This window comes from Falco punctatus, assembly GCF_963210335.1.
Source record: "Falco punctatus genome assembly, chromosome: 13".
In the NCBI taxonomy this organism is placed as follows: Eukaryota; Metazoa; Chordata; class Aves; order Falconiformes; family Falconidae; genus Falco; species Falco punctatus.
The window spans coordinates 12,108,898-12,126,135 of NC_137593.1; the positions used below are offsets into that span (position 1 = coordinate 12,108,898).

General features: G+C 58.6%; 1 protein-coding gene across 1 annotated transcript; it reads left to right on the plus strand.

The window, feature by feature from the left end:
• The first annotated feature begins 44 nt into the window (after window positions 1-44).
• On the plus strand, window positions 45-15,767 carry LOC308072443 (uncharacterized protein). Its single transcript, XM_080409318.1, has 11 exons — window positions 45-9,727; window positions 11,063-11,202; window positions 11,491-11,655; window positions 11,934-12,089; window positions 12,578-12,708; window positions 13,566-13,654; window positions 14,086-14,265; window positions 14,692-14,844; window positions 15,062-15,181; window positions 15,445-15,489; window positions 15,632-15,767. The coding sequence occupies exons 1-11, from the start codon at window positions 5,593-5,595 to the stop codon at window positions 15,646-15,648; spliced, it is 5,331 nt and encodes a 1,776-aa protein (XP_080265444.1). The 5' UTR covers window positions 45-5,592; the 3' UTR covers window positions 15,649-15,767.
• The last annotated feature ends 1,471 nt before the right edge of the window (window positions 15,768-17,238 follow it).

Below are 17,238 nucleotides of genomic sequence, written 5' to 3' on the forward strand. Positions count from 1 at the left end.
GGAGGAGGCACATGGGGCTGTGGGATGCCAAACCTGGGGATGGTTCCTGGGCTCCCCAAGTTGTCACCCAGCTGGGAAGGAGCCAGCAGCCTGACAGGATGGGGAAAGGCACCCTGGGATCACCTGGCTGCCTGCCGGCTCGCAGGGGCTGGCAGAGGCTGGGCTGGGGCTCAAGGCTGAGTCCAGGCAGCTCATCGGGATACTCCCATTTGGGATGTCCCTTACAGCCCAGGGTTGCCCCTTTGCTCTCTATAAGGCTGCCTGGCTTTTGGGGGCTTGTTGGAGCTGCTGACACCAAGAGGGGTCCCTTGGCACCCAGGCAGGGAGCGGGGAGCGGGGCGAAGCCTGCCGGAAGGGGTCCCCGCGCTGGATGCCTGACGGGGCACTGGGAAAGAAATCCTCGTGCTCTGCCTACGCCATGGATCTGGGCCAAGAGTCCTCCCACACTGCATCCCACTGGGCTGTTTTCTCCGGCTGTTGAATCCATAACTTCAGACCCCAGGACATGGCCGGGGGCCAAGACCAGGGTAATGGAGCCAAACTGCGTCACAAAGGGAGGAAAAGGTCCTGAAGTGCCGGGATGAAAAGGTGACCGGGGCACTCACTGTCCCCTGCTGGCACAGCTGCCTTCCACCGTTATTGTGGTCAGGGGGTGGTGGGGGGAGGAGATACTCTGGTCCCACTGAGCCCCTCTGCCCCCAGCCTGGGAGCAAGAAGAGGCACGGTGAAGGGATGTGGCTGTCATGGGGATGGTGGGTGCTGCATGTGTACCGGCGACATGGAGCTCTGACAAGCTCCTGACACTGCCCATGCTCTCCATGCTTGCCATCCCTGATGATGCTGGCCACCACCTTCACCCCCTGGCTGCTTGCCTGCCAAGGACACCAACCAGAGGGCCCTGAGAGGTTGGGTCCAGGTCCCGCTGCTTTCCCAGCCCATAAATCATTTCTCAGCTTCTTCACTGTAACTTGCTCCCATCCATCAGCACTGTCCAAAGGAGCAGACCCTCATCCAGCAGGACTGTCACCTTTGGAGGGCCCACCAGCATCATGGGGCACATGTTTCAAGTACCTTGTGACTCAGGTCTCCCTTCCAGTGTCCCCCTCCCCTTCACACCTGCGGTGGCTGTAGCCTGGCTCCCACTGTCCAGCAGGAGGGTGTTGCAAGCTGGCTTGCCAAGTCATCCAGAACCTGTGTGGTTGATGGATAACCAGGTTCCCTCCGCCACCACCCCTAAGCCCTCTCCAAATGCCCTTGCCAGAAGGCCAGACTGGTGCTGGTAGGTAATGCTGAGTTCTCCGCAGGGCTGGAACAACCAGCCCATTAATTCCAGGAAGGCTGATAAGGCACCGTGCTGGGCTGTGCCAGATGGTGTAGAGCTCCCAGGCGCTGGGATTCATGGCACTGCCCTCCTGCTGCAGGCTCCTGAGGGGCTCCATGCCCATACAATGCTTTGGTCCTTGATAACTGCAGATAAGGGTTATCCTTGCAGGAGCCATCGGCTTGCCAGGACCTTGATTTCAGGCCCAGCAGAGAGATCAATGAAAAGCCCATTGACGGAGTGGGAACAGGGCACCATCCTCAAGATGAGGGGTGACCCACGGTGGCTGAAGGCTTTCCTTGGAGGGTGTGCCAACGCCAGAGCAGAGGGGTGAGCTCCGTTTGTCACCCCCGTGACTCTGCTGGAGGAGCAGCAGGGAGACAGGGCTTTCTGGGGACACGTGGGCAGGAGGCTCAGGCACGACGTTTCCAGACGGTGCCAGTCCCAGCACATCACAGGCAGGAGCTTGCAGGCAGGCTGAGGGTGAGGTGGGCTGGAAGTGCCTTGCTTCAGCTATTTTCCCCTAGGCTGAGCAGCACATTTACAACAGTCCCTGTGGTTGCCACCATGTTGCACCTCAAACACCAGCTGGAGCAATTCTCTCCAGCGTCAGCACATATTCCCCGTCAGGGTGGCTTTCCAAAGCAATACGGCATTGTCAGCACAGGCAGGAATGACTCTCCCACAGCGGGTTTGCATCCCTCTAATCCTCCACTGGCCCAGGTTGTGGCGGCTGCTCGGGTGGTCACTGGCTGGGCGGTCACCCTGTGGTCTGTAGGGCTGGCTGCACGGGCCCCCGCTGCACCGTCCACCCCCCAGCTTTGCCCCCGCACTGGCATTTTTGGTAGGCAGGCGTCTATTCCAGGCGAGTGGCTCTCTCCCCTGATTTACCATCTGTGCCCTGTTCCCACTGCTGGGGGTAATGCGTGGGTTTACAGGATGGGGTTTTGTCAGCCGTGACTTGGCCTCCCCTGGCATTTCCCCATGGACACTGCCTGGCCCGTGGGTCCGGGTGTCACTCGAGGGCTGGCTCCAGCGGGACACTGTGTACTGCTTAACACCCCTAATAACACTTTGCAGGAGTCGCCTGGGGGCGTTTCTGGTTAAGGAGCGTTTAGTTGATTACAAAACCATGTAGTGGTGGGGGTTTGCATAATGCTGTTCATGGGGTAGCTGGCAGCAGTTTTCAAGGCGGGAGGGGGGAGGGGGGGTGATGGGAGGGTGGGGGCGGAATGGGAATTGCTGCTCCAGGAGAAGGGAGACACAGGGGTGAAGTGACCCCAGGGATCCCCGTTGCAGGGGAGGGTGTCCAGGGCTGTGCTGTGCCTTTTCCTGCTCCAGCCTCTGGGGATGCTGGTCCCACCTTGCAGAGGAGCTTCCCTGGCCCATGCACCCCCTCCCAGCACCCTGGCACTGCTGTGCCCATACTGAGGTGCAGGTTTAAAACCCTGCTGGGGCATACTGGGGCTCTGGATGGGATCCCCAGGGCTCCCAGTTGTAGCTGGGTGCTGGGAGGCTCGGCTGATACCCTAGGGCCTGCCCTCGGCCATACCTGTCCTGCTTTATAACCTACCTGTGCTCCCAGGGAAGCCTTGAGCCAAATGGGGACAGTGTCCTGCCTTGCCCTGGGCTGAGACATGGCACTGATTTCAGTGCCCACGGTGTCCTCACAGGCATGGTGGCACCAGGTGGCTTTGCCGCGTCACCACAACCTGCTGCTCAGTGGCCCCCTCCCTTGCAAAGGGAGCGGGTCCTGTGGGGTCCATGGAGTTGCTGCTGTGGGGAGCAGTTTCTGTGGGGTCTGTGGGGTGGCTGCTGTGTCATTGTTGGCGGTGCTGTGCACTGCTTTGGGCTCAGCCTCGCCAGCTGGTGCTGGTGGCCCAGGGAGCTGCACAGGGCTGTGCCCAGGTCCTGGAAGGACTGGGTCCCCGCAGGGTGGCCTTTAGGTAACCCTCAGACCATACCCCAACTGAACAGGGCATCCAGCCCTTGGGAAGGAGAGGGCTTGTCAGGAAGGGAATGGTGACAAGGACATTGGAGGGAAAGCACCGGAGCGGGAGGGGACGGCACCTGCAACCTGCCTCCTTCTGCCATCCCTATAAATAGGAGGGAACAGGAGCACGATTGCACCAGCTCTGCAGGAGAGGCAGGCAGGGAAGGAAGGAGGGAGGGAGGGACAGGCGGACGGACGGACGGACGGACGAGCTGCTCCTCTCTGCTCTCTCCTACCTTTGAGCTTCTCAGTCCTCTGCCTGTGTGGAGGCCTGAGGCATGGGGACCAGGGGAAGGACACTTTCCACCTTCGTGGGATGCTGTGTATGGATTCTGCACGGTATGTCCTCTATTTTTCTGCTAGCCCATGTGCTACCCAAGCCCTTGCAGGGCACAGCAGGTATGCTTGTGAGATGCTTTTCCCTCCTGGCTGCACTGTAAACTCCTCTGATGACCAGTCCTTGCAATGCATTGCAGCCAAAAAGCTAGAAAAATGTTTTGTGGGACAGGCATCATCCTGACGAGCTGGTTGCAAGCATGGACCTGTGGGAAAGGCAAGAGCCCAGCCCAGGAGCCTGCATACAGCCGTGTACCCCTCCAGCAAGGGAGCCAAAGGAAGCCAGCCGGCAGAGCAGGGCTCCGGGATGCTCCCATCCCTCCCACGTCCCAGGGAAGAGCAAACGCCAGTGCTCCATGCTGAGGCCCCTCTTGCACAGCTTCCCATGAATGGGCAGCGTGGGGTAGATGGCATTTCCTGCTCCACATGAAAGAATTAAGATAAAACAGGGATTTACTGGGGTGGAGTGTGCCAAACTAACCTGGGGGGACTTGACTGATATGCTTTGTTTTCCCTGAGATGGGGAGGGAAGTGGCTGAGCTTCTCTAGCTGAGGGGGGTTGGTGCAAGGAGCTGACTTCAGCCAGGGAAGATGACGATGAAGCAGCTTGCCACGAGGGGGAATGGGCAGCTGGAGGAGGATGGACACCTCAAGGACTGGTCTGGCACAGGATATAATGTTCATTAACGACTCTGGCACAAACTATCCACAAGCTAATGAGCTGAGCCAGCGGTGAGGCTGGAGGCACCCCCGCTGCAGGGGGATCTGGCTGCCTGGCAGGGGGAACCTGATGAACCGGAGCACCAGGATGGGGAACAGGCTCTGGCTGTCAGGCTGCGGCAAAACCCTGCTGGGTCTTGCCCTCGGGGTGCCCTTCATCTCCCCTAATTGCAGCTACCTAAAGCCAAGCGTCAGCAGATCTGCCCGGCTCCTCCTGGAGCCAACGGTGGCAGCTTGGTCTCCTCAGAGCCCACAACTCTGTCCTAAAAATAAGACTGGGTGAAATGTCACCTACAGGTGCCAGTGAGTGTTGGGAGAGGCACCTGGGATGTGGGGTGGCATCTCCTCCTTTCAGCGAAGCTCATGGATGTGGGGCAAGATTTTTGCAGCAGCAGGAGGGAGCTGTAAGCAAGGCTTCGTCCTGGGAACTCATAAATATTCTCTCCACGGGCAAGGAATCCCTGGTGGCTGCGCCCAACTGGCAGGAGCAGGCAGGCTCCCACCCCAGGAGAGGTTTAATGAACTTGCTTTAACTGCAGCAGGTCAGAAGCCATTTGCAGCCAGGGAATGTTTCACAAAGCCCTGGCTGTCCTATCTGCCAAAGGGCCTTGGGTAAAGTGTGTTTAAATGTCCCTCAGACACTCAAAGCTGAAAAAGATGCAAGAACCCCACAGGCTCTGCACAAGTGCCTGTGCTCAGGGCTGTCCCACGGCAGCAAAGATCCACAGGCACCCCTCGGGCTATGAACGAGACTCACTGAGCCCCAGCTATTCCCAGTGGCCAAGTGGTACCATCCCCAGTGTAACTGGGCTGCCTTGCAGCAGCCGCCTTTGCCACTGTGCTTGCACCAGTATCTCTCCCTGGCCTGTGATGAGTTGTGTCCTGTCTCAGCCAGTGACTGCTGATGCTGGGGATGCAAAAGGTGCTGTACCCAAGACAGCTCAGGCTGTGCTCTTTGGCTTTTAAATCAGAACTTTGTAAGGCCATGGGAGGAGGCAGTAGGGTTTAAGAAGGGGTGGGAGCTTCCTGATGCTCACCTGGAGGAGACACACAGCTGAGCCTGGCAGGCTGCTGGCTCCAGCACCTGGCATAACGCTCCACTTTGTGCTTCTCTGCAGGGCTTGGGGCGGCTGCTGCTGTACCTGTCACTACTGAGGAGTCATTTGCTACTGGGACAGCTTCTTCCATCACAGCAGAGAATGAAGTGTCCCGTGCCTTGGTGATGGGCACTGCAGAGACGAGCACCACAGTGGCTGATGCCGAGAGAGTGGAGAGCATCCTCATGGGAAGCCCATCAAGCCCATCCTTCCCTCCTGGGGCTGAGCCTGACGTTTTGGTGACAGCAGCAAGTGAATACAGCCCTACAGTACCAACTCTGACAAATGTGACCAAGCCTCTTAACATGTCACAGGATATTGAGGGGGGTTCGGCTGCTCCCACTGCAATCACAACTGCTGTCACCATCTCTGCACAGCACCCTGCCGTAACCCCAGAAGCAGAGTCTGATGTAACGAGAGCCGCTCCCGATTCCCCACTGGGGACCACCCCTCTTTTGGCAGATGTGAAGGAGGACATCCTCACGGCTGTGACCAGAGCAGCAGCAGCAGATGTAGACCCTACCGCTGACACCGGGTTCCTTCTCACCACCTCTCCACCGGTAACTGCCCAGGGGGCACAGCCAACTGCTGGCAGCCCTGTGGGTGCCAGTGTCACTGCGCTGCTGAGCCAAGGGCTGACCACAGCCACAGCAGTCGAGGAAGGTGTGACCCTGCCTGTGCATATCCAAAGTGAAGCCAGTGCCAACTCCTTCACCCCCAGCCCTGGTGCTGGGGGGCTGCTTACAACTCAGCAGGACACAGCGCTGAGCAGGGCTGTGGGCATCACCCCAGAGCCGGTAGGAGAAATGGCCCCAACTGCTGAGGAAAGTCCCTCAGCTTTGGTGCCTGGAGACAGGGAAGATGCAGTAAATGATGAATTCAGCACAGCTGGCTCATCCCACCCAACTCTGGAGAGCTCAACAGTGTCAGGAACAGTGGGAAACCCAGGAGAGCCCTCCCTCCTCCCTGGCCAGGCAGTACTGAGCCCAGCTGCTTCTCTGGCACCAGCCAGTGACGTGGATGGTCAGGGAGCTCCTTGGGTGTCATCAGAGGCTCCTGGTTCAGCCCTGTCACCTGCAGCCAGTGAGGCACCCGCAGCACCTGAGGCAACAGAGGACTCTGCCACCTCACTGCTGGCCCCAAGAGTTCCCACTGATGCACAGAGTGACATGAATCCCCCGGTCCCAGCCACTGCACTGCCCACAGGGGACATGGGGGCTGTGGGCCTCACCAAACCATCCCTGCAGCCTGCTCCATGGCAGACGTCCACCGAGGAACAGCCGCTGCCACTTGATGCTACTGTGCCATCCCCCATGGACACTCCCAGTGCTCCTGGGGCTGCTTACCCCCCTCTGGAGGCTGGGGCTGGCACCCTACCTGCAGCTGATGATGGGGCAGAGATGTTAGCGAGCCCACACCTCACTGCTGCACCAGAAGCACCCATGTCTCCATTTCTTGGGGGGTCACAGCCATGGGAGACAGCAGCTGGTGCTCCCCAGGGAGCCAACGGACTTGGCACTGGCTGGAGTTCAGCTTCAGATGCCTCCAGCCCAACATCTTTTGTACCCGATGGATTGGCATGGCCTGCTGCTGGGGTCCAGGGTCAGGGGGCCGAGGGTGCAGAGAACACAGCACAGGCAGGAGGTCCGGGGGATGGCAGTCCCTATCCAGATACACAGAGTGACATGAGTCCTTCAGCCTCTAGTGTTCAGCAGGATCCCACTAACACCGGAGAGCTGCTGGCTGGAGCAACAGGGGCTTTGTCAAATGCCGAACTGTCACCTCCATCAGAGCGTGGGGACGGAGCAGGAGCAGAAGCAGAATCAGCACTGGGACAAGTGTCTGGTCCCACACCTCCCAGCAGTGCTGGGCTGGAACCCGACCTCTCAGGGGCAGAAGGGCAAGGGGACCTGCCTGGCAAATTCCCCAGCACTTCTGGTGCTGCTCACCCACCCACAGGGGCTGCGGCCAGCCCCGCGTCTGGGGCAGGGACAGCAGTGAACCCCAACCTCAGTGCTGCCCAGGGAGCACCCGTGTCTCCTTCCTTCGGGGGGTCACAGCCATGGGGGACGGCAGCTGGTGTTCCCCAGGGAGCAGGTCTCCCTGGAGCCGACGTACCAGGCACTGGCTTGCCTTCGGCGTGGGATGCCCCTGGCTCAGCAGCTTATGGACCAGCAGGACTCCCATCACCTGGCCTCGGGGACCAGCTTGACACAAACCTGGGGCTGCCAGCAGCAGAAGGGCATGGAGCCAGCACAGTGGAGCAGGCACTGGGAGGAGCAGGCAGTGGGACCGGGTCTGAGCCATCCCTGAGCTCCACTACAGGCAGTGGGATGGCGGCTGGCGTGGATCAACCGCCTGGCGCAGGCTCCTCGTCTGGTCCTGCCTCTCCCAGTGGTGTGGCAGCAGGATCCTCTGTGTTAGAGGTTGACGGGGCAGGACGCATCCCATACACAGCCCCTGACAGCCTGTCCCCTGCCTCTCTAGACAGAGAAACTGGCCCAGAGCTCACTCAAGTGCAGGGCACTGAGAGTGTGGGGGATGTGTCACAGTCAGGAAACCCAGAGAGTGGAAGTTCCTACATGGAGACAAGTCCTTCAGCCTCTAGTGTTCAGCAGGATCCCACTAACACCGGAGAGCTGCTGGCTGGAGCAACAGGGGCTTTGTCAAATGCCGAACTGTCACCTCCATCAGAGCGTGGGGACGGAGCAGGAGCAGAAGCAGAATCAGCACTGGGACAAGTGTCTGGTCCCACACCTCCCAGCAGTGCTGGGCTGGAACCCGACCTCTCAGGGGCAGAAGGGCAAGGGGACCTGCCTGGCAAATTCCCCAGCACTTCTGGTGCTGCTCACCCACCCACAGGGGCTGCGGCCAGCCCCGCGTCTGGGGCAGGGACAGCAGTGAACCCCAACCTCAGTGCTGCCCAGGGAGCACCCGTGTCTCCTTCCTTCGGGGGGTCACAGCCATGGGGGACGGCAGCTGGTGTTCCCCAGGGAGCAGGTCTCCCTGGAGCCGACGTACCAGGCACTGGCTTGCCTTCGGCGTGGGATGCCCCTGGCTCAGCAGCTTATGGACCAGCAGGACTCCCATCACCTGGCCTCGGGGACCAGCTTGACACAAACCTGGGGCTGCCAGCAGCAGAAGGGCATGGAGCCAGCACAGTGGAGCAGGCACTGGGAGGAGCAGGCAGTGGGACCGGGTCTGAGCCATCCCTGAGCTCCACTACAGGCAGTGGGATGGCAGCTGGCATGGATCAACCGCCTGGCGCAGGCTCCTCGTCTGGTCCTGCCTCTCCCAGTGGTGTGGCAGCACCATCCTCTGTTTCAGATTCATCCAGCCCGAATACCCTCGGAGGAGTGGGTGGTGCTCCTGGAGCTCTGCAAAATTCCCTGGGTATTGGGCCTGGGGTCCCTCCTGGTGCAGGTGAAGGGGCAGATGAAATGGATGGCGATGGAGGAACCCCAGGGCAGTCCCAGGCCCCTGTCAGAGAGGCACCAGCTGGTTCAGGAACCCCTGATGGAGAAATGGGAGCTGTGCTGCAGTCTACATCTTCTTTCCCATCTACAGAGGGGTCTTCATCACCTGGGATGGGTGGCGAGACTGCTAGTGGAGCAATCCTTCCTGGAGTTGGTGGAGCTGGTGGTGGCTTGAGCACAGGCCGGGAGGCTGCTGGCCCTGAGGAACCCCCTGTGTCTGCCCCTGGCACCCAGAGTGGTGCCAGTCTTGGACTTTCTGATGCAAAACTGAGACAAGTCAATGTGGTGGAGCTGCCTGGAGGAGCTTTGGTGAACGGGGGACCTTCCTCTGGTACCAGCCTGGGAGAGGGTGCAGGAAGCATCATACAGATTGTGTCAGGAGCGCTGGCCCCATCTACCCTCACCTCGCCCCAGGCGATGCAGCCCCTGGTCCCAGTGGCTCCAGATGGCAGTGGCATCTCCGACAGCACGTCCACCTCTCTGACTGCTTCTCTGCTTCTTCCTGGGCATGGGCTGAGCTCAGGGCAAACACCCAACTCTGCCCCTGGCACCCAGAGTGGGAGCAAAACGCTGGTACCGGGGGCACAGGGTGCGCTGGGAGGAGATGCTGGAGGTGCTCAGACGTGGTCTCTTGAAGACGAGGTGGCCTCAGGGATGCCAGCACCTTTGGGAGAAGTGTCTCCCCATGCCTCCACATCCCCCAGTGGTTCCCTGGTGCTGCCTTCTGCTCCACAGAGTGAAAACCCATCCACCAGCCCCGGGCTTTCTGCTCCTCTTTCAGCACGTGAGTCAATAGCAGGGTCCTCTTCAGGGGGAAGGGGACAGCTGGGGGCTGCCATGCCAGGGGGACCTGCCCTTCTCCTGCCTCCTTGTCAGCAAGGAAGACCCAGAGCCCCCTCGGGGAACGCTGACAGCCCCATGCCCAGGGAAGTGAGTGCCATGCTTCCCAGAGCAATGACAGGGCGAGGGGACATGGCTCAGCTCCTTCCCAGTGTGACTGGAGCTGGAGCAGATGTGGAGACACCCACTCGCTCCCCACTCAGGGGGACCCCAGGGCTCCCTGGCCTTCCTCCTGCTGGGATTGCTGCTGGCAGCCCCAGATCAAAGACCCCAGGGCCAGGACCTGCTGGTGGCTCGTCATCTGCTGTCCTGCAGCCGTTCTTGGGCGGTGAGCTGGCCACCAGCCTGGCAAACAGACCCCCTGCCACGGGCGGGTCGAGCCTCCCTGCAACCTTCCCAGGCCAGGGGGCAGCACCGGGGGGGTCCCCAGCCAAAACACGCCCAGCTGTGTCCTGCAGCCTGGCCACCACCAGCCCAGCCCCACCAGCCCCCCTCCCTGGGGGCAGGGAGGTGCTTCCCAGAGCAGGAGCAGCCACTGTCACCTCCCGTGCATCGTCCCCCATGTTTCCAGCTCCGCCAGGATGGCCGGTGGCCACCCCAACCCCGCTGCCCGGCCCTGCAGGTATGTGATGCTCGTGGCACAGCCCAGGCAGGAGGATCACGTCTGGCCTCCTGATGGACTGTCCTGTGGGACATTTGGTGGCCAGAGACCAAGGGGGCTCTTTGGGGGCAGTAGCCCTGGGGGAGGTGCACCGTGACAAGCTCCTGCACAAGTGTGCATTTTGGGCAGGCTGAGCCTGCCTTCAAGTATTATCCCATCAGCTGGAAAATCCATCCCCACCAAATGCTGTGTTTTATTTAACAGATGTAAATAGGGAGATGGAGGCTGTAAACATCTCTAGAAAGAGTTGTGGGTGTTTGATTCTCTGCCATTCCCCTCCCACAGTCCTGTACAATGTTTTTCCTCTCCTAATGGTGGTCCTTCAGCATGGTGGTGCAACCAGGCTGGAGCAGGAGGGTACGCTGACCACAAAGGCCATCACAGCTGATTTAGGGCAGCTGCGTACATAAAGCAGAAAAAGGGGTAGGAGTAAGCTCCTGCAAGGGAAGGTGACATGCAGGGTGTCCCAGGCATCTATTGGCAGTGTCCCCCCATGTTCCTGTTGCCCATGCTGTGTGCTTTTGGGAAGCAAAATAATTTCAGCCCTTTGAGTTTTTGGCACAGACCAAAGGCTTTGCTGTAAGTGTGTTTTGGGGTTTGGTTTGTTTTCTTTTCCAGTTGCAGCTGCACCCCTCTATGGGTACGGGGCTCGGGAAAATGACCGGGAGTATGTGGAAAGGAAGGTGGATTTTAATTCTCCGCTTTTCAAGCCTGAGACTGGATTCCCATTTGGGAAAACCCTGCGCGACTCTCTCTACGTGAGTCTACCTGGGCTTGCTGTTGGGCATGTGGCCGTCCCCCAGAAACCTCAGGAGGCACTAGGGTCCAGGTGCCTGGGATGGGACCCTTCTGGGGGCAAATCAGCTGGGATGCTGCTGGGGTCTGTTTGCAGCAGGAGGTGACTTTGTGGCCCCTTTGGTGGTGGCGGGTGGTGGCCTTCCTTGGGCATCGCTCAGAGTGGGTTTGGAAATGGGAGGGCTGCCACCCCTGTGTCAGGAGCTCCCGTTGGTCCTGACCTCACCTGATGGAGGGATCCCTCTGCTCAGTTTACAGACAACGGACAAATCATTTTCCCAGCCTCAGATGACAGCATCTTCACATATCCCAACCCTCCTCCCGGTGGCTTCAATGGCCATGAGGAGGTTCCCATGATCGCTGTGTTTTGGGACAATGCTGACTTCTCCAGAGGCGTTGGCACCACCTATTACCAGGTGAGTGAAGCCACCCAGGTACATGGTGGCATGAAACTTTTGGTGATAAACTCATCACCTGTTCTATGGATGTCCCTTGAGATGTGTAACTGATGGACCCCACAAGCAGTGTTTCCCTTTTCTGGGTCAAATCTAAGAGCTGTTGGTCATATGAGTGTCACCTCTTAAGTCACCCAGATCTTACCCAGACAGTCACAGCGCTCCATGCGTGACCCCAGAATAGACCTGTCTTTGCCCTACTGGGAGCTAACACAGCTGTGGGTGTACCCAACCTGCAGGAGTTCCTCACCCTCAACACGGCCAAGCCACCATTCGTCCGCGATGTGGAAGCAAAGGTTCGGCGGTACCTGAGGTCATCCTACTCCGCAGCCTGGACCCTGAAGATCACCTGGGAGAAGGCACCTGCCTACAGAGCACAGACTGACACTCGGAGGGTAAGGGACTGATGGAGCTTGAGCACTTGTTGTCAAAAAAAAACCCTCAAGACCCATGGGCAATCACCTTGTCTGTGCCTGAGAATAAGAAGCAGTTTTGTGAAAAAGGTCAGTCTTAAAAACTTTTGCCAAAAAGAACTAGGCTGTGCCCATGTTTTGCTGGCTTTCAATTTTTTTGGGTGACATCTTTAGCTGAACTCTCCCTGCACTGTAAAATCTTTCACTTTAATGTGGTGGAAGTTTGTTGTGCACCAGAAACACTGCTCTTCAGGAGCATAAAACTGGGTGAATCTGAGGCTTCTCATGGAACAGCATCAAAGTAAAACTATCATATTTTCCATGTAAAATGTGAAGCAGCCCAGTCTGCATTCACCCTGTACACCAGGACCTCAGCCCCACCATTCCCCAGCGAGCACTGACCCACACCCTGAATTTTAAAGCAAACAGCTTTGCTTGCTTTCTTACCTGTCTGTAATGCTTCTCCCCAGACAATCACGTATCAGGCTGTCCTGACCACTGATGGCTTCAGGTCCTATGTCCTGATGCTGTACCAGGATGGAGGCATGCGATGGGATTACACCAGGCTCGCTGCCACCAATGTGCTCATCGGCTATACCAGGTACAGCAGGCTCAGCACCCTACTGCTGCCTCCTCTGAGCACTGGGCTGCATCCCACCCCTGGCTCCAGCTGGTTTAATCCTTCCCCCTGTGTCCCATGAAGTGCCCTGCAAGGATGAGGGCAGCCCAGAGGGGGTCTGCATACCCATATAGCCTAACATGTGGGGGTCTCACAACCAAATTTGCCCCGTTAGTGGCTGGATCATGCTGCAGCATGCTGACTTGCTGGGCTGTGCTCATTGTAAGATCCACAGATCCCTCTGGGGTCCCAGGCCTGCAGCATCTTGGTGGTTTGGGTGGAAGGAGTGGGGAACAGGGGTTGTTTGCTGAACTTTGCACCAGTTGAAGGAAGGGATTTCTGCTGCTTGGCCGGAGCAGTTGCTTCCTGCTTCCTTACATTACGTCTTGCCCCATGCATGCTGTCTCCAGGGTTTGCTCATTAGCTGCTTGCTGCAGCTGGGTAAGGAAAAGGTGGTGGGGCCAGGAAGCGCAGGCGGCAGAGGCATGTGTGTGTGCTTGCCTGTGCATGACCGCTCGTGGGTTTCCGCTCCGGATTGCCCTGCAAGCTGCTGGAAACTGTGAAAGCTGCTCACGGGGGTCTCGAGATGTCTGCGGATTCAGCCCGTGATGCAGCAGGAGTGATTGCAGCACCCAAAACTAGCTGCACCCTGCAGAGAGGAGGCAGCAGGCTGGAGGAGCTGGTGCCTTTGCTTTCCTGCCCCTGGAGCTGCGATTTTGGTGCTGTGGGGTCCTGCCGGCTCCATATCAGGGCAGCTGAAGGGTAGGCTGGGACTGCGCCTGGGATAACAACACCCAGGAAAAGCAGCCCCCGATTCTTCCCCTTTCCTCTGCACACAGTGGGGATGGCTTTTACCACAATGACGACCTGACTCGGAGACCTCCAGCTGCTAAATATCACCCTGACCAGTTCAGGGGCTACAACACAGGTAGTGCCACACAGCCAGGGCAGATTCACACAGCCCCTCAGGGGGTCGGGGAATGGTTGTGTGGGGAGGGGGACATTCCCAGAGGATGAAATCCATCACACTGCTGTGGCAAGGCTCTCACTGAGGCCAGGCTTTTCCCCCAAGCACACAAAATATTTATCCTGGGTACCAGCTATGCCCTGGAGCTGAATCATCATTGATTTGTCCGTGGACCCTTTTTAATGCAATGGCTCTGTCCCAAGGCTTTCTTCTTTGGCAGGAGCCTCTCCCCCCATTTCTCTGCTGCTGGGTAGCTGTTAAACATGGGGTCCCACAGCTGGGGGTCAATCTGGGCTAAACTTCCAGCATCAGCATTTCTTGCCTCGAGCTGAAAGAGCCCCTGTGGTCCCCTTGGCCAGAGGTAACAGCTAGTGGTTTCTCTTCCTGCTCAGACCTCCGCGGGCTGTGGATTTACAAGCTGGAGAGCCGTGTGGGTGTCAACTACCGGCTGAAGTGCCTGGCGTGGACAGGGCGGCAGCAGGAGCCGTGGGCATGGAGCCAGGGCCTGCCCACCTGTCCCTGCTCCCTGCAGCAAGGGCAGCAGGACCCACGCTTCAAGAGCAGCCGTAGAGGCAAGTGGACACACTGCTCCCCCACCCTCCTCGTCCCTCAGCTGTCCCTCCCCAGCTCCTCTGCAAGGGTGGCTGGGGTCCCTCCTGGCCAAGTGGGCAGGGGGACTCAAGGAAAATGAGGGGGGGTTGCCCTTCCCTGCAGAGATGGAAAAAGCAAGGGCTGACCTGTCCATGTCTTGTTAGCCTGGCTGGAGCTGGTCTAAGCTGCATGGGGACGGTGGGGATGGACCCTCCCCAGCACCAGGGGCTCACGCTAGGGGACCACCTGGGTGGTCTCCATCAGTCCCTCCAAACCCCCATAGCACGGCGGGTGATGCGGTGGGAACAGTGGATAACAAGGAGGCAGTGCCGGCCGTGCTGGCCGCCCTGGCGCAGGGGTGCTGGCTGGGCAGAGCTGTGCCGAGGCTCACCGCCGCCCCGTTGCAGGCTGGTGGGCTGCCCGGGTCTCCATGCTGCACTCCGCCTTCCCCAACCAGCACGGCGCCGGCGTCCGCTGCCTGTACGACAGCCAGAGCCAGCTGATCGAGGGGCGGCAGGAGAGGTACTGGAGGTCCTCCAGGCAGGCATCGCCATACCGTGGTAAGCACGGCCAGCCCTGGCATCCCCTGGCTGAGGCTGGCATTGCTGCAGCCTGTAAAGCATGTTAATCTCTGTGCCAGCCTGCTTCCTGATACGCTGTTGCCCTTGGAGGGAGCGTGAACTTGCCAAAAGTCAAGGCGAGCACCCTGCCTTCTCGGGGCCAGCCTGTCCCCCTCTCCTCTCCCCGTCATCCCCGTACTCTCCTTTTTGCCTCCAGACCAGGAGCTGAAGTTGTATGACTGGTGCTGTAACCAGGCGGGCAGTGCCCACCTCTGCGCCCGCTACACCGAGAAGAGACCGAAGATTGGCTGTGATGGATACCAGTCACCTGACACGGGTGGGTCTGCAGCCCATGTGTGCCAGGGTGATGCTGTCTTGATGACCAGGACTGGGGAGGGGAATGTCCCAGCCACCCCATAGTTAAGGCAGCAAGAGCCCCAGGCAGACGAGGGATGGGGTTTGGGGTGCTCACATGCACATTGTGCTGTGCAAAGGGGCATCTCCCTTAGCACACAACCACCAGCAGAGTCTGGGAGTGACAGCACCAGGATAACACAGTTATCCATGTAAGCTGATGCAGGGCTTTCTTGCAACCCCCAGCAGGTTCGTCGGAGGAGACAGAGAGTGACTCGGAGGAGCAGAGAGGTGAGCAGGATTGAGGGTCTCCTCCCCGCTGGCCACTTCCCTCAGTCCCTGTCCCCCCATGTGGAAATTTCCCTGAGGCTTCCAGCTCACCCCAGGCCCCCAGGGAGAAGGTGGCTGAGCAATTCTCATTTCTTCTTTGCAGACGGAGAGCACGAGTAACTGGAGCATTGCACACCTGCAGCAAGGTCTGGGCCATGGCTGATCATCTGAGTCCTTTGCTCCTGCTCATCTTGTGTCCCCCTGCTTCCCCCAGAACCCATCACTCCTGCCCACCATGCAGGGTGGCTCAGCTGAGCTCAGCTGCAGCTGAGCGGGTGCCCATGAGCACCTCCTTGCTGGCAGGGAGGTGGGCAGGTGCCCCCACTGCACACACCACCCCCTGTCCCCCCCTACATCCCACTGTGCCTCCCATGCTGTGGGGTGAGGTTAGACCCCTGGCACTTGGGAAAAGGGGTTTTGCACTTCGCATTGGTTGACCGTGGCCAAGCCCTGCGGTGCAGCAGGCTCCCTCCATGAGCTGGTCCTATCTTGTCCCTGACTTCTGACTCCCAGCCATCCCTCCCCAGGTGGTTCCCAGGCCCTGTGCCCAGGAGAAGGGGCAACTCTCTGGATCAAGCCAGTCAGCTTGACACCTCTGCTGGGGGTGTGAGGGCAAAATGCAATCTCATGATCAGAAACGTTGGAAGAAAAATAATTTTTTTTGTGTGTAAGAGAGCACCTGCCTTTCTTAAAAAAAAAAAATAATCATTGTCAAATCTTGTCTGTTCAATAAAGCCTCCAAGGGGTCTGAGCATCGCTGATCCTGCAGCAGCCCTGTCCTCTGCTAAACTGGGGTGGGAGGTGGTGGTGAGGGCAGGCTTGGATTGCAGGATGCCTCTGCCCTTGGAGTTGGTGCTGGTGCTGTGAGCGTACAGCCTGGCTCTAGGGCAGTGGGGCTGGACCTGGGGTCTGCTGGGATCTGAAACATCCTGCTTGGGTGAAGGGCTGTGGGCTTTGGGGGGTCACAGCCTGACCTGCATGATCTAAACCACTGTGAGCAGTGCCTGGGGAGAACAGGAGAACAGCTTTGCAAGGGGAATGAGGAGATGAAGCAACAAAAAAAGCTACATCCATGTTCTCTTTGGTCCTGTGGACAGGACCAGCAGAAAGCAGGGACTTGAGAGCTTGGTGATGGGGAAGCAGGGCTGGCACACAGGCACCATGGGGTGCAGGCAACTTAGCAGCATGCCATCATTTTTGGTATATTCTATTTTATTCCTAATTGTAGAGGAATGAAGCTGGGTTAATGAACATCAATAATATACAGCTGTGGGATGGCTTCAGGGGCGGTGGGTTGGCTGATGAGGATAAGGTGCAGCTGTGGCTGTTCTGTTAAGTGGTTGAGAGCCAACGAAGAGAGAGCAGTCAAGGAAGAGAGAGGAGGAGGAGGAAGAAGTGTGCCCTGGGTGAGGAGAGACTAGGAGAAGGCAGCAGAGGGACTGGTGTGAAGAGTATGCTGTGGTGTGATGGTAAAAGACCTTGTTGCAGCTGGCTAGTTTGGAGAGTGCTGCAACACCTAATGGGTTATAATGGCTCATTGCCCGACCTGACTGGGCTATCCGTGGCTGTTCTGGGTCCAGTTACGTTGCACTAGAGCATACCCCAAAGCAGACATGCTTGGGGACTAGCTCGGTTGTCTCTTCAGGGGAAGGTGAAATCTTCTGGCTTTGGCCACTGAACATAAACCCACATTCTTCATTCAAAAAAGAG